The 15,359-nt window shown below is 41.3% G+C and overlaps 1 protein-coding gene across 3 annotated transcripts in view; it reads left to right on the forward strand.

The window, feature by feature from the left end:
• LOC119906981 (growth factor receptor-bound protein 10-like) overlaps positions 1-15,359 on the forward strand; it is a 48,465-nt gene extending 33,106 nt beyond the window's left edge. For all 3 annotated transcript variants that reach the window (XM_038724485.1, XM_038724487.1, XM_038724488.1), the window contains 10 exons: positions 2,431-2,505; positions 3,166-3,303; positions 3,628-3,738; positions 5,240-5,338; positions 5,432-5,509; positions 7,179-7,295; positions 7,811-7,877; positions 8,002-8,089; positions 8,503-8,596; positions 10,182-15,359. In XM_038724485.1, the coding sequence (XP_038580413.1) occupies positions 2,431-2,505; positions 3,166-3,303; positions 3,628-3,738; positions 5,240-5,338; positions 5,432-5,509; positions 7,179-7,295; positions 7,811-7,877; positions 8,002-8,089; positions 8,503-8,596; positions 10,182-10,328 (1,014 nt within the window). In that variant the 3' untranslated portion in view covers positions 10,329-15,359. The remainder of the gene's footprint in view (positions 1-2,430; positions 2,506-3,165; positions 3,304-3,627; positions 3,739-5,239; positions 5,339-5,431; positions 5,510-7,178; positions 7,296-7,810; positions 7,878-8,001; positions 8,090-8,502; positions 8,597-10,181) is intronic.

A 15,359-nucleotide genomic window follows, 5' to 3' on the forward strand; every position in this document is an offset into this window, starting at 1 on the left:
TGCAGCTTGACATAACGTCATGTAAACTGTGGAATACACACACACACACACACACACACACACACACACACACACACACACACACACACACACACACACACATACATATACATATACATATATATATATATATATATATATACAGTGGGTACGGAAAGTATTCAGACCCCTTTAAATTTTTCACTCTTTGTTTCATTGCAGCCATTTTCCAAAAATCAAAAAAGTTAATTTTATTTCTCAGTAATGTACACTCAGCACCCCATCTTGACAGAAAAAAACAGAAATGTAGAAATTTTTGCAAATTTATTAAAAAAGAAAAACTGAAAAATCACATGGTCATAAGTATTCAGACCCTTTGCCGTGACACTCATATTTAACTCAGGTGCTGTCTATTTCTTCTGATCATCCTTGAGATGGTTCTACACCTTCATTTGAGTCCAGCTGTGTTTGATTATACTGATTGGACTTGATTAGGAAAGCCACACACCTGTCTATATAAGACCTTACAGCTCACAGTGCATGTCAGAGCAAATGAGAATCATGAGGTCAAAGGAACTGCCTGAAGAGCTCAGAGACAGAATTGTGGCAAGGCACAGATCTGGCCAAGGTTACAAAAAAATTTCTGCCGCACTTAAGGTTCCTAAGAGCACAGTGGCCTCCATAATCCTCAAATGGAAGACGTTTGGGACGACCAGAACCCTTCCTAGAGCTGGACGTCCGGCCAAACTGAGCTATCGGGGGAGAAGAGCCTTGGTGAGAGAGGTAAAGAAGAAGCCAAAGGTCACTGTGGCTGAGCTCCAGAGATGCAGTCGGGAGATGGGAGAAAGTTGTAGTAAGTCAACCATCACTGCAGCAATCCACCAGTCGGGGCTTTATGGCAGAGTGGCCCGACGGAAGCCTCTCCTCAGTGCAAGACACATGAAAGCCTGCATGGAGTTTGCTAAAAAACACCTGAAGGACTCCAAGATGGTGATAAATAAGATCCCCTGGTCTGATGAGACCAAGATAGAACTTTTTGGCCTTAATTCTAAGCGGTATGTGTGGAGAAAACCAGGCACTGCTCATCACCTGTCCAATACAGTCTCAACAGTGAAGCATGGTGGTGGCAGCATCATGCTGTGGGGGTGTTTTTCAGCTGCAGGGACATGACGACTGGTTGCAATCGAGGGAAAGATGAATGCGGCCAAGTACAGGGATATCCTGGACGAAAACCTTTTCCAGAGTGCTCTGGACCTCAGACTGGGCCGAAGGTTTACCTTCCAACAAGACAATGACCCTAAGCACACCGCTAAAATAACGAAGGAGTGGCTTCACAACAACTCCGTGGCTGTTCTTGAATGGCCCAGCCAGAGCCCTGACTTAAACCCAATTGAGCATCTCTGGAGAGACCTGAAAATGGCTGTCCACCAACGTTTACCATCCAACCTGACAGAACTGGAGAGGATCTGCAAGGAGGAATGGCAGAGGATACCCAAATCCAGATGTGAAAAACTTGTTGCATCTTTCCCAAAACGACTCATGGCTGTATTAGATCAAAAGGGTGCTTCTACTAAATACTGAGCAAAGGGTCTGAATACTTATGACCATGTGATATTTCAGTTTTTCTTTTTTAATAAATTTGCAAAAATTTCTACATTTCTGTTTTTTTCTGTCAAGATGGGGTGCTGAGTGTACATTACTGAGAAATAAAATGAACTTTTTTGATTTTTGGAAAATAGCTGCAATGAAACAAAGAGTGAAAAATTTAAAGGGGTCTGAATACTTTCCGTACCCACTGTATATATATACACACACACACACACACACACATGTGTATGTTTGGGGTGTTCTCCCATTTCCTCCTTCTTCCTGGTGATGTTGAAGCTGAAGCTCATTCTGCTTTTACACTCATTTTAAGTCTCTTTGGATAAAAGCGTGAGCTAAAACATAAAATGTGAAGCTGTTCATTATTTTAAGGACACAAAGCTGCCTACAACAGCCAGCGAGTCAGCGTTATCCTGTTTGCGTGGCGTCTTTTGCTGATGTGGACTCCGCATGGGTCTCTGCTGTTATGTGCTGGCCGGGTATACGGAGACATTATTGCAGTGGTGATTTAGGTGTATGTCAGAGCCAGCAGGTGACCTCAGCTCTGTGGTAATGAGCACAGTAAAACACCGTAGTGCTGGACGCAGCTTGTCAATCACGCTAAGAGTAGTGCTGCTGGCTAAAGGGGATTACATCAGTGGGTGAGATCATACTGCATCTACTCCCAGGCAGGAGTGCCCTCTCTTGCCCCCACCACTTTGTCTCGGAGTCCTTGTGCTCATCAGACATATTCTACACTACCCCACTCTGAGCTTGCATATGCACTGAGTGGTTTCTAGTGCCTGTCTCTCTTTCTTTCTCTCTCACTCATTGTCAGTCTCTTTCTGTGTGTATTTTTCCATCCAGAACTTTTTTCCAGAGCAGATGGTGGCTTGGTGTCAGGAGTCTGATGGCTCAATCCCTCAGTCACAGCTCTTACAGGTGAGGCACTGATTCAGTGAAGGGACACATACATCTTGAATAGCACACATGTAAGGACTTGATTCATACATTTAACCCTAAACTAAATCCTAACTGAATAACCTGAAAAAGGAGTGAATCTTCCATAGTCTGAGTTTATGTCCACACCACTCCACACATTTTTTAGAGCTTCAGTCTGTGTGATTGATTCCTTGGTGAAGTGTGGTTTTTTTTTTCTTTTCTTTTGAGTGATTGCAGTGCTGCCTGGATTAAGTTGATTTGTTTTCTTGTTTTGCATGTTGTAAATATTGGCTTTGTAAACTCATATTTTTGATAATGAAAGATTAAAAAAACAAGGAGTGAAAGGAAGAAAATGCTTTCTCTGTGGAAGATTTTTATCTTCGTGAGGACATCTGGTAGTCCAAAAATAATGCATACACTCACACACATCTCCTGAAATCTGCTAGTTGCATTCGGCCAGTGTTGTTCCTGCCAGATTTTTGGAAAATTGAAAAAACACCTGCCTCGTTATTCCACTGCGATCTCTGGACACTGTGATTTTTAAATAGATTTTGCAACATCTATGAACATGTACTTTCCAGGATGTTAGAAGCAGAAACACAAACATTCGGTTCGCCTGTAGGAGCGTTCCCAATAGATGCTGTTTGTGTGTCTTTGCAGAACTTCTTGAACTCCAGCAGCTGTCCAGAGATCCAGGGCTATCTGCACTTGAAGGAGCCTGGACGCAAGTCCTGGAAGAAACTCTATATGTTTCTGCGACGCTCTGGGCTGTACTACTCTACTAAAGGAACATCCAAGGTGATAAATTACTCCTATATTGACCTAATTGGTGGCAATGGTTTCAGTTGACATGTTTCATGATTGACAATCTTTTTGTGTAAAGTTCTGTTCAGGTTTTCTTGGCTTTATTTTATTTTTATTTATAGTTGACACTGCAGTTTCAGTCATCTAAGAAAACTTAAACTTCTTATTTTTTTATTAAAATTACCTTAGATTCGTTTAATAAAAAAAACTCCAATACCAATTTTACATTTTCCAAAAGAAAAAAAAAAGTTTTAACCAGTCTATAATTCATTTCTTTATGTTGTTGCTGACCTCCATCTCCTTCCCGCTACCAAACAGGAGCCCCGACACCTGCAGCTGCTCTCAGATCTGGAGGACAGTAACATTTTCACAATAATCACTGGCAGAAAACTCCACAATGCTCCCACAGACTACCAGTTCTGCATCAAGGTAACGCACACAAGAAAACGCTGCGACCTTAGCAACTCAGTCCATCCAATGCTGCAGAATACATAATTCATATAAATAGCTAAATAAATATGCAGGGTTGAATATGATAACATTACTTTTCCAGTACAACTTAGTTTAGCATTTTAAAAGAGATTCTTTATTTAAGGTTGTTGTAATTCCCGCAAACCCCATAAAAGAAGTAAAACTTATATTGGATCATGTAGCCATCCTGTCAGAGGTGGATTTTATAAAACAACTTCGCAACAGATGCACCTGCTTCCTCTCTACATATATTGGATTTTGTGTGTGTGTCAGGGGACACACCGTGCGTCCCACTCCAGGAGTTATCTGTGGTGGGTCACCTGCTGATCTGGGATAAGCCCAGTGGGATAAGCCCGGATGGTACAGGGAATCTGGCCCGCCTAACCCCCTCACCTCTCCTTATATACACACACACACACACACACACACACACACACACCAGACCACCGGAGTGTCAGATGCTGTCAGCGGGGGTGACAGTGCAGGATTTGGTAAGGGATTTTACTTGGTGTCTGGGGGTGGCTGGATTGTTGCTATGGTGACATGAATTAATTTATCAGTAGGGACTGCATCTAAGGAGCAGTGTGTCCTTGTTACTGATGGAGGGAAAAGGACAAAGTCTGTGCTGTGATGCTGGCAAAGTCAGATTTAACCTGTTGTTTTTGCGAAGGGCGAGAGCAGTCACCCTACCCGGATTCAAAGCCTGGTCTACAGGGTATCAAACATGCAGCATTGACCGCAACGCCAAAGACCCAGGCTTGTTGGTATTGTCTATTTTACCAAACAGTGAGCTGACTGTATTGTTAAAACATTACAGACGAGGGATTAAAGCAGTTACTGTCAACATGCCACTGGGCCTTTTTTTTTTTAAGCAAGGCTATGTGACATCTTAAAGTAGAAATAACACATTCTTCTGTTTTACAAATGTAAAGTTTCATTCATAAGCAATAAAATGCACCCTTCATAAATTTCAAACACACAAAGGTTACAGGTATAGCTGCTACAGCCTTAATTGGTCTGGTATAACCAGTAGAGTGAGTTTGTTGGATTTATAACTCTTCTCTAGTTCTGTTACTGTTGTACTCAACTACAGTGCTACTGTTTTATCACTTACCATTATTCCATAATTGTTACTTGTGGCCACAGTGGCCATTGTTAGAAAACATAACATAGTCTCGCACTATATAGGCTAACTGTCAACTGCTGAATTGTATATGTGATTCACAGGATTGAATACAATGTACCACCACAAATTACTTGCCAATTTTAGCAATCACTGTATCAAGTACAAACCTGTGTTCACGCTGTGGTTTTGTACTGTGGTCTTGCCATGTCACAGGTTTGATGGTCTCTATATACAGAAAACAGAAATGTCAGAATCTACAAAAGAGGCCGTTCATGTTCATGATGTGCATCTTATTCATTTAGTCTCCCACTGTGTCTGCTGTTTGGTTGACAGCCCAGTAAAGCAAGGAGTGACTGTAAGGAGCTAAAGATGCTGTGTGCCGAGGATGAACAGAGCAGGACCTGCTGGATGACTGCCTTCAGACTGCTCAAAGTACTTCCTTTCATATGTCGTTAACTTGATTCATTTGTTAGCGCTGGGAAACACGAGTTAACGCCGTCTCTCTCTTCTCTCGTGTCCTCACAGTATGGCATAGTACTGTATCAGAGCTACAACGTTCCCCAGCAGAGGAAGTCTAACCTCTCGCCTTTCTCGGCGCCTGTGGTGAGGATCTACTCTCTGACATCACCTTCTTACGACCCCGCTCTAATGCCCCCACTCAGCGGAGATCAATCCAGATTGATCCATAAATTAGCTGGTGGTGAATGGGAATCCAGTTCACTTTGTGCTGCCGCCTTGTGCCTTGTTCTTCTTAAAGGAAACATCATGAGCTATATCACTTTCTCATTTTGCCTAAAAAGTATTTGTTAAATGCTGAAGTGCATTAGTCAAACCACTATTGCTGTGGTTCACCTTTGTTAATGAGTTGTAAATAGTGCTCTGTAGTGAGAGGCTTATGGTCCAGATCAGCTCAGACGTTTTACATACAAAGTACGTAACATCTTATTAGAGTTATTTCAAAGAGTGAACGTTTACATAATACTCTTTACTGCGTAAAGTGCATAAAAGAATGGGTGTTTTGTCTTTTAACTTCTTGGGATGATATCGTAAATAAGTGTTTTAACATGTTATCCTTTTCATCTCTTTTTTTTGCATCCATAAAGAAATCATACAGTATCATATCACCAAGGTGTCATAAGCTCCTTTAGAAAAATTGTGAAGTAAAATAATTGACAGAATCTGAAGTTTTTACTTTGGACAGTACAGACTGGGGAGTGAGTTATGTTTGAGGACATATGGTCATGTAAGTATACTGTGCTATAAAACATTATGGTATATACACGCAAATCATCATGTTTGAAGAGTAATTTTACTATCAATTGATCTGCTGGTTATTTTTTCGATTAATTGTTTAGATTGTAGAATGTCTCACAAGCCCACGCTGATGCCTACAGATGTCTTGTTTTGTGAATAAACAGCCCAAAACTCAAAGATTTGCAATTCACAATGAACAACAAGGGAAAAGCAGTAAATGTTCACACTGTAGGAAGCTGGAACAAGAGAATGTTTGCTCGACATTCACAAATAATTGTATTTGGCAATTCATTTTCTGTTTATCTACGAATTGATTAATTGTCAAATTGTTTTAAAGGTTTATCACTATACTTCTAGATAATGTTGACAAATCCTGCAGACTTCACACAGACCCGGATTCTTTTTAAATAATATAACATTTAAGAAAATATATTACATATTTATGATGTAAATAATCTCAGTGTTTAGTGAAAGAAAAATCCCAAATTGGCCAAGTCAGTGAGAGATCTTCTGAAAGGTATTACTTGTAAATAGGAATAATACTAACTTTACCCAAGGGGAAATTTGTCTCGCAGAAACAGAACATAAAACATAATAAATACATACCATAAAACCCAGAGAGCATGCCGCCATAATCACCCACCAATGTAATTTGTTAAACATCCAGCAAATTATGATAATGATTGTGCAGAATGAAGATGTTTAATTTACTTTATTTTCAGATAAGCAAAGGACACAAGTAATACATCAAAATAAAATCTGAGTCATTTGAGCCAGAGAGCCAGGAGAGGCGTGTGCTTTTCCTCAGAGGGGCATTTGTGGATTGACTGAAGTGGGTCTGTGTGCAGACAGGATTTGTCATGCCTCAGTGAGTGTGTCTGGCTTGTTTGACCTCTGACCCCTGTCTCCCCCCCTACCCAACCATCGCCACCCCTCCACCATGCCCCTTGTGTATCCCCTCCCCCCACCTCCTCACCTACCACCACCCACCATCCCACCCTGCCACGCCTCTCTACAGCGGAGTGTTTCTGAGAATTCCCTGGTCGCCATGGACTTCTCTGGACGGACTGGACGCGTCATTGACAACCCCGTTGAGGCACAGAGCGCAGCCCTGGAGGAGGGACAGACCTGGAGGGTAAGAAAGCGGGGGGAAGCTTGATTTAAGCTCCAGTTGATGTGATTACCACAAAAGATAATTCCCTACAGCATTTAAAAATGTGATTTGGTATTGTTTTGTATTGGCCTCTGATTTCCCCTGTCATACTGTATGTATTGTCACAAGTCATTTTGTGAGCACAGTTTCTTTCACAAACACCTTTGACCAATATCTTTTGCACTTTTGATTGTTTTTGTAACTTCTTTTATGGAAACATTGTGCAAAAGCCTTTTTCCATTTTGAACTAGTTTATCTTTCCCCTGCATCACTTTTCTCAGTAAATTCAAGTGTGCAGCAGCTCCACTTATCTGTTGCTGAGATCAGAGCTCTGACAAGGCTTTTTGGTTGCGGATAACTGCAATACATTACAATCTAACCCTAAACAAAAACAAAAAAAATGAATCCTTTGTGTTTTGGTTCAAATTAATCTTGATATGATGTGTTTGTTGTTATCTGATGTTAAATGTTGCACATGTAAACTTTCTTCCACATAGAAACGGAGCCAGCGTATGAATGTCCTGGGCAGTCCCAGCCCGCTACACCCATCCTCTCTTAGCACAGGTACTCCTACTTCTCCTACTCCTACTAAACCACAAACAAATAAAACATAAATCACCAATGTAAAGGCTATGGCTATAGCCCAGCAACAACAGAAAGACTAAAATAAAAGATATCTTTCTTTTAGTGATCCACAGGACACAGGTATGGTTTCATGGTCGCATCATGAGAGAGGAAGCCCACAAAATGATCCTACAACAAGGCCAAGTAGACGGGTAAGAACTACTATATATGTAGAGTGTGAAAAGGTTACCTCATGGGGATTGTTGCTCATGTGAAATATAGTAGAAATCTTTGTGGGAAAAGCTAGTTAAGTGAAGATTATTTTGTCAAACTAGAATGACAAAATATATGAATAAAATGGAGACAACATTGCTGCCAAAAAAAGCTTAGATCTGTAAAGTGTGGTGTCTAAAAGCGGCCTTTTGGCATGACAGCAACGCACCTTGGCCTTCACCCAGCGGATTAAGATAAGATTCTTAGAGAGTCACAGCTCCCTCAACTCATGCAGCAGCAGATCATCAAGCATGAAATGAAATGAAACCACCAAAATGGATTTACAGCAATATATTGCATGCTTTTCATGAAGCAGTTTAATAATTTTCTCTTTTGCTGTTCTGTGTGTCAGGTTATTCCTTTTGAGGGACAGTCAGAGCAATCCCAAGGCGTTTGTGCTCACCTTGTGCCACCACCAGAAGATCAAGCACTTCCAGATCCTACCGGTCAGTCACAGTCACATTACACAATACACTCACATTACACTGCAGGAAATTTGTCATGCTCGCTTTTAAGATCTGCTAAAATAAGGCACAGGCAGATCACTGCTTTACTCTCAGAAAAGGACACAACTCTCAAAATGCTAACTTTTTTAGGAGGGTAAAATGACCTATTGTTACATTCCATGTTAGTAGTCCAGTTATGAAACTGCAGCCATAGCCCTGGTTGGCATCACCTGCAAAGAAACACGTCTGTTCCTGCTAATTTCAAGCAGATCCACCTTTTCTAAATGCCCTGAGACGCAGTTTAATCTCATTTTATTGATAGATTGATCTGTTACACTAATGTAACATCACTACCAACCATTTTCCAAAGCATGCCATGCTTTTTTAAAAGACTTTAGAATAATTTTTCCTTCCTCCCAGGCAGCCATCTGTTTGCATTTATTCTGTTACAGTACAGAAATAAACTTGAAAAGGCTTAAAGGGCCAGTTTACCCAAATTACAACAGAGACATACTTTTTCACTTGCCCCCAGAGGAATCTGGCCATGCAGAAAGTTTTGGTTTCATTTGCTGAGGTTTTGAGAAACTTGCTAACAACGTAGGGACATACTGCATAGGTGTAGTAAACTTTGGAAAATGGTTAATAATAGTGTCAATCAAGCAGGTAGTATAATACACACATTAATAAACAAAATGAAAAACTCCTTTTAATAAGAAGAGTCAACAGTCATGCAACTCTTTGGGGCTGTGCTTAGGCATAGCGGTAGTATAGTCATTAGTTCGGGCGGTTTGGCGTGAGCGAGGAGAGCAGCGTGAGCAAGGGTCTCGGTGTAGTTCAATGTTCATCAGACAAGAAGACAGGATTTGAAGAAGAAGAAGAAAAGTAATGTTGCAGCAGGTAGGTAATAACAGCTCAGCACAGCAAAAGATGAACTTATGATGTTATTGGACAAATGAGTAAAAAAAAATGTTTTTAAATAAAAATTATTCATTACAGCTGTTCTATGTTGTTAATCTAAATAATCTTTAAATCTTTAAAAATACAACATGCAATGGGACTTTTAACTGTTGATACTGTTTCTCTTTAATATGAGCTTTCACTGGTGATGGAAACATGTACACCAAGATCGGAGTTTAAGTTTAAAGATGTTTTCAGACCGAAGAACAGACAATACAGGAAGGTGGCGGCAATCATTACAGACTTGACCGCGAGGGGACAAGGCATGAGCGTAGGGGCGTGGCGTGAGCGTTGCATAGTCAGCAGACGAACCTTGTTGAAGGATTGGACAATTGCACTGTCAGGGGAAATGTCAGGGGATCACCAAAGTCAGTAGTTAAGTCATCATCGGTGGGACTACAAATCTAATGGCAATCCATTCGATTGTTGTCAAGATAATTGTGTCCGCACCAAAGTGGTCAACTGACTGACAGACTGACACTCAGTACACGATGATTCCACATAATTGCTCCGCTCTCACCTGTCTGAAGATGTCACATGTTCTCTCAGTGGCTCACTGTGATAAAAGTATACATGTCTTATTGTCATGTGATGGTTAACTGTCCTCTCTCCTCCCTCTGGCCTTAAGTGTGAGGAGGACGGTCAGGTGTTCTTCAGCCTAGACGACGGTGCCACAAAGTTCACCGACCTGATCCACCTGGTGGAGTTTTACCAGCTCAACAGAGGAGTGCTGCCCTGCAAGCTGAAACACCCCTGTACCGCCGTGGCCTTGTGACACTCCACGTCCCTAACACCTCCACCCCCTTTTTGCACACCTCTCACCCTGAGATCCCTACCCCCATCTGCCCCTCCCTCACCAACGCAATGAGGTTGAGGAGAAAGAGAAAAGTTGAGTCAAGTTTGGGGGATGCGAATATGTCAGTAGGAGCCTGCGTTGGTGGTTTGATTTCCCCAACCCGCCCGTGCTTTTCTCCACCTGACATCTTGTTTGGATGTTTGAATAGGAACCGTTCGGACAGTTGAAGCTTTGCAGATTGTGGCCAACTCCAGCGACGTTGATATGGAGACTTGTTTTATCATTGCAGTTTACCCCTGGAGACAGACCATGTGTTGTGAAAACACTAGACGGCTAAGATCTGTTCAGCAGGAGTGCTGCAGGTCTTCCTCAGAGTCCCCCGTCCCTCACCTATCAAATCCCCCAGGCCTGATAAGCTGTGGCGGGGAGCGCCACCCTCTGACTTCCTCATCGATCATCAGGGATGGACGGGAACCTCTATGGGTCTTATCAAACTCGATCCAGGAGTTTTCTCAACCTGTGCAGTCCAGTCTGGATAAGCTGACACCTTTCCACCCCCCGACCCAAGCGGCCTCTCTGCTGTGTTGTCCCACAATCCCCTGGTGCAACCCCGATTCCCGCCTCTCCACCTCCACAGAAGCTCAGAGAAAGGTCGGGAGAGAAAAGAGAAGTAAAGGCAAGATAAGCGGAGCATTGGCGAGGGTTTGCTGAAAGGACAGAGGAATGTTTATCAGGAAGGTTGTAACAAGCCTCTCTTGTAGAGTTGATTACTTGATGTCATTTTAATGCTGTTTTATTACTGTTGATTAAATGCAGAACTAGTTTTGCACTCCCGGGCAGACAGACGACAGCTGTTCCCTCTAGCTAAATGAAGCTGCCTGCACTCTGTTTGTCATCCTCCTCCTCCTCCTCCACCCCCCTTCTGAAAAGCATGCATGTGAATTTCCACCAGTTCTGATTGGATTACAGTGGCGTGGGAGCAAAGACAGTCACGGGTGATTATGCAGTGCCTTTCAGACAGGTTTGAGAACATCTTGGACCTCTGTGTGGCTTGAACCAACATGACCATGCTTTGGTTAAAAAAAAAAAAAAAAGTGCTCCTGAAGCGGCTACAGTGTCTCAAGACCATGAGGAAGAGGAGGAAGACTGTTAAATAGACTCCCCCACCCCCAAGCTTCTGCCATTTCAGTCTTTTTTTTTTTTTTCAAAAGGGTTAAATTTGTTGGTGAATTTGTCTTTGAATGTCATTATCTTTTCCCAAGTAAACTCATTGCTTGCACATTTTAATTATCTTGATTTGATATTGATAGGTTGGAGCTGTCATGTTCGGATTCTGACCACTGTTCCTTCTCTCCAGAAAAGACAAATGAACAAAAGCACTCAGTTTTTCTTCTTCCTCGTTTTAATATGGAATTGAACAAATGACTTGAAATGTGAACTCAGTTGACTGTACGTCAACACAGTTTAATGAGATTCACTCGCCTTGAGAGAAAATTGTGAGCATTGTGTATGAAATCTAAGCTATATGAAAATGCACATACAGTAACACATTTCAGAATTTTAACAGGATGGAGTAACATCAAGATTTAGATTATGTTCAGTGGATAGTTTAACCTTTTTGGAAATAATCAGATTCAATTTCTTGTTGAGAGTTAGATGGGAAGATCGATACCACTCGTGGCTAATATGAAGCCGCCGTTAGTTAGCTTAGCTTAGCATAAAGACTGGAAACGGTAAACAGCTAGCCTGGCTTTGTCTAAGGGTAACAAAATCCTTTTACAAGCAACTCTAATGCTTTCTAATTAACACGTTATATCTTGTAAAAAAAACAACAGTTTGTGGTTATGTGCTGGACAAGTGCAGTGGCTTTCAAAGCCAAGCTAACCAGCTGATGGCTGTACAGTAGTGTCATATTTATGGATCTCACCACAATGGAAAATAGTCTTGACTATTATGTTATCCTTGAAATCTTGACATATGAGAGACCTGGGGTCCTCTCTCTCTCATTGTGTCAAATAAACAGAACTAAAGACACGACAATGGTATCAATCCTCTCAACTCTTGTCAAAAAAGCAAACAAGTATGTTTCCCAAAATGTCGACCTGTTTCTTAGAAGTAAAAATTCAGTTGAACACGCTTCAGAAAACGAGTAGTGGTGATGCTGCCTTGTATTTCTGGGCCTATTTTCCTGTTGGGTGCTGTATTTAACTTCTTTCTGCAGAAAACTGGCTAAAATGTAACATCATGTCCAGATATTTCCAGAAGATGCTTTGGAGTTTGCTAGCATCAGTGGTGAACATCAGGTTGTGGTGTCAGTCGCTCACAATCAAACACTTTGTCCAGCAATTATCGAGGAGAAATTCCTGATAACTGAGGTAGAGGAATTCCACACCAGCAGTAGCCTCAGTAGACCAGAATGCCTTGCTGCCATTAGGCGAGTTGTCGGTAAGAAGCTATACCAAGTGTTCATAAATTATTTAAGAGCTGAAATGATTAATTGATTAATCAACAGAAAATTTATTGGCAATTAATTTGGATAATCAACAATAATTTTTTTTGCGAAATGTTATAGTTCCAACTTGTGAGCATATACTGCTTTTGCTTTTCTTACATTATAGTAAATTAAATATCTTTGGGTTTTGGACTGATGGTCAGACAAAAAAACCTTGGCCACCTTGGTATCTTGGACAATGTGATGACATTTTTCATAATTTTCTGCCATTTTATAGACCAAACGATTCATCGATTAATCAAGAATATCAAATGTATCACAGTTTGACTAGCTAGCTAAATTCTATTTCTAGTGGTTGGTGATGCGTTTTCGGGGAGATGGAATGAAAAGGAGATGAGGCATGTACACTAGGCAAAGTTGGTCCACCAAAATAGTAGACCAACACTAAATCACTAAACATATCTAACTTAAAGACATTGTGCAGGATTAGAACAAGTCCAGCGTTGGTGCCCCTAGTGGTGGCATAAAAAACAAAGCATAAAAAGTGTCTTTAACAGATCATCAGAGTGGATTCTTTCTCTCTAAATTTGTTTCTGATTGCTGTGTTGTTGTTAAAGGAAAGTGAGGACCATGTTTGTAGGAATATATAACAGGAAAAGAGGTTAGAGACATCCTCCAAGTCCTTTTGTCTTTTCCTGCCTAACACCTTCTTAGCCTCGCCCTACATCCCTCCGGCCCTCACCTGCACCTCCTCTCCATCTTGTGCCAGATTCCCAGTGAACAGGGTTAGCGCGAGGCCATCAGACTCCCTGCCAGGCTAACTAAACTCTCTCCAAGTACTGTCATTCACTCACAAACCACTGCCACCGTTCGACTAATCGCGTGACTTGATTGACTCACCAGCTCTGCGCTCTACCAATCAGGCCTTTCTAGTCAGCCAGGGCAGACTCTTTCCAGGAATTGGATAATGCTTGAACTCCCCGCCCCCTTTTCCCACCTATGTCCAGCCTGTAAGCTATGACCGTGTGTGTGTGTGGCCAGACTGTTATATTCACTATTCAGGATTGCTAAGTTTGTTGGTTATCATAACTTGCCTTTTAGAGACAGTAAGAGAAAGGTTGCTTGTCAAGCTAAGCCGTGGATTTAGAGGAGACAGGAGTTTGGCTGGAGGAATCCCAGCATTCCCAATCCTCCATTGAGGTTATTTCCTGTTTGTCAGAGAGGGACATGAAGCCACATCGCTATGGGTCAGCGGGGACGAACCACCGTCCTCTCCTCCTCCCACCATTTTTAATCACTGTGCAACAATGCAATCCTATACACAAGCCCAAGTATATGAATATACCAGTAAACAGTATAATTTTTTTTTTTTAAGTATGTGAAGCTATGGAGAAGACGTAGCTCTAACACTGTACCTAGGTCACAGATCACTATGTATGGGGCGTTGCTCATAACTCCGTGTAAAATGAAGAATGATTTATTTTGTCCATTTTTTTTTTCTCCATTATTTGATTGTGTGTATATTGACATTACTGTGTATTTTCTTTGGTTTGCCACAAAATTACCTTTTTTATATATTAAAAAAAGAATATACCACAGTATATACAGTATTAAATTAAGCTGTTTTTTTATTTTAAGAAATCAAACTGGATTTTTGGCGTGTGTCAAATTTCTGAACTTCCGTTGCGTGTATAAGCTGACAGGCTGACAGTCTTCAACTCTGCCAGCGTCCAACTCTGATGCCATTTTGTTTTACAGTCACATCTTTTGAATATCCCCCTCTGTCTGTCTGCCCCATCTGATTCCACTCTTTCACTTTCAGTTTCAAGGCAGTAAATGTTTGGATATTATATGCACACACACACACACACATAAACACGCGCCAGTGGTTTTTCATTAAGAGCGCGCACACACACACACACACACACACACACCGACAGTAACCCTTGGGGATATTCTTAGCAGCTTTTCTACACCTTTCATCACAACTAGTGCAATTATACTCTGTAGCTCAAAAAGGCTGTGCATTTCATTATGTCCATTTACTCTGATTTTTAAGGTGCATAACAACTCTTTTTAAATTCTTTCTCTTAACTAAGCCTATTCTTGCAGCAGGTGCCTCTTGTTTGTGAACAGTATCAAGTCCTTAGTTGCCATCCGTCCACTCACTGCATTCATTTACAGTTAGCTGTAACTGTGAAACATAATCCTACTGGAATGAAATCCTAATATCAGGTCAACATCGCATACAAGTCCCATCGACATTGGTGACTAACAGTGTAAGTGCAAGTGAAGCTGACTCAGTGTTGGTTGAGTTTTATTTTGGGGTTGAAGTCATCATAAGCTGACGTCAAATAAACATTTCAGGGAAAGAAAAAAGGAGCAAATGAACCGTAATAATTTTTTCAGATAACCCCACTGTGCTTTGCTTCATTCTGTCTGTACAGCTCTGGATCTACATTGTATCCTGTTCAGGTATTTTTGTACAAATAAGGGACTGATATATTCTCTGTTTATTGGAAATTAGAATAAAAGACGACATTGCTATAAACCAAAAA

The sequence above is a fragment of the Micropterus salmoides genome, unplaced genomic scaffold (genome assembly GCF_014851395.1).
Source record: "Micropterus salmoides isolate LMB-PRFRI ecotype aquatic unplaced genomic scaffold, ASM1485139v1 Ms_hic_scaffold_17, whole genome shotgun sequence".
NCBI lineage: Eukaryota > Metazoa > Chordata > Actinopteri > Centrarchiformes > Centrarchidae > Micropterus > Micropterus salmoides.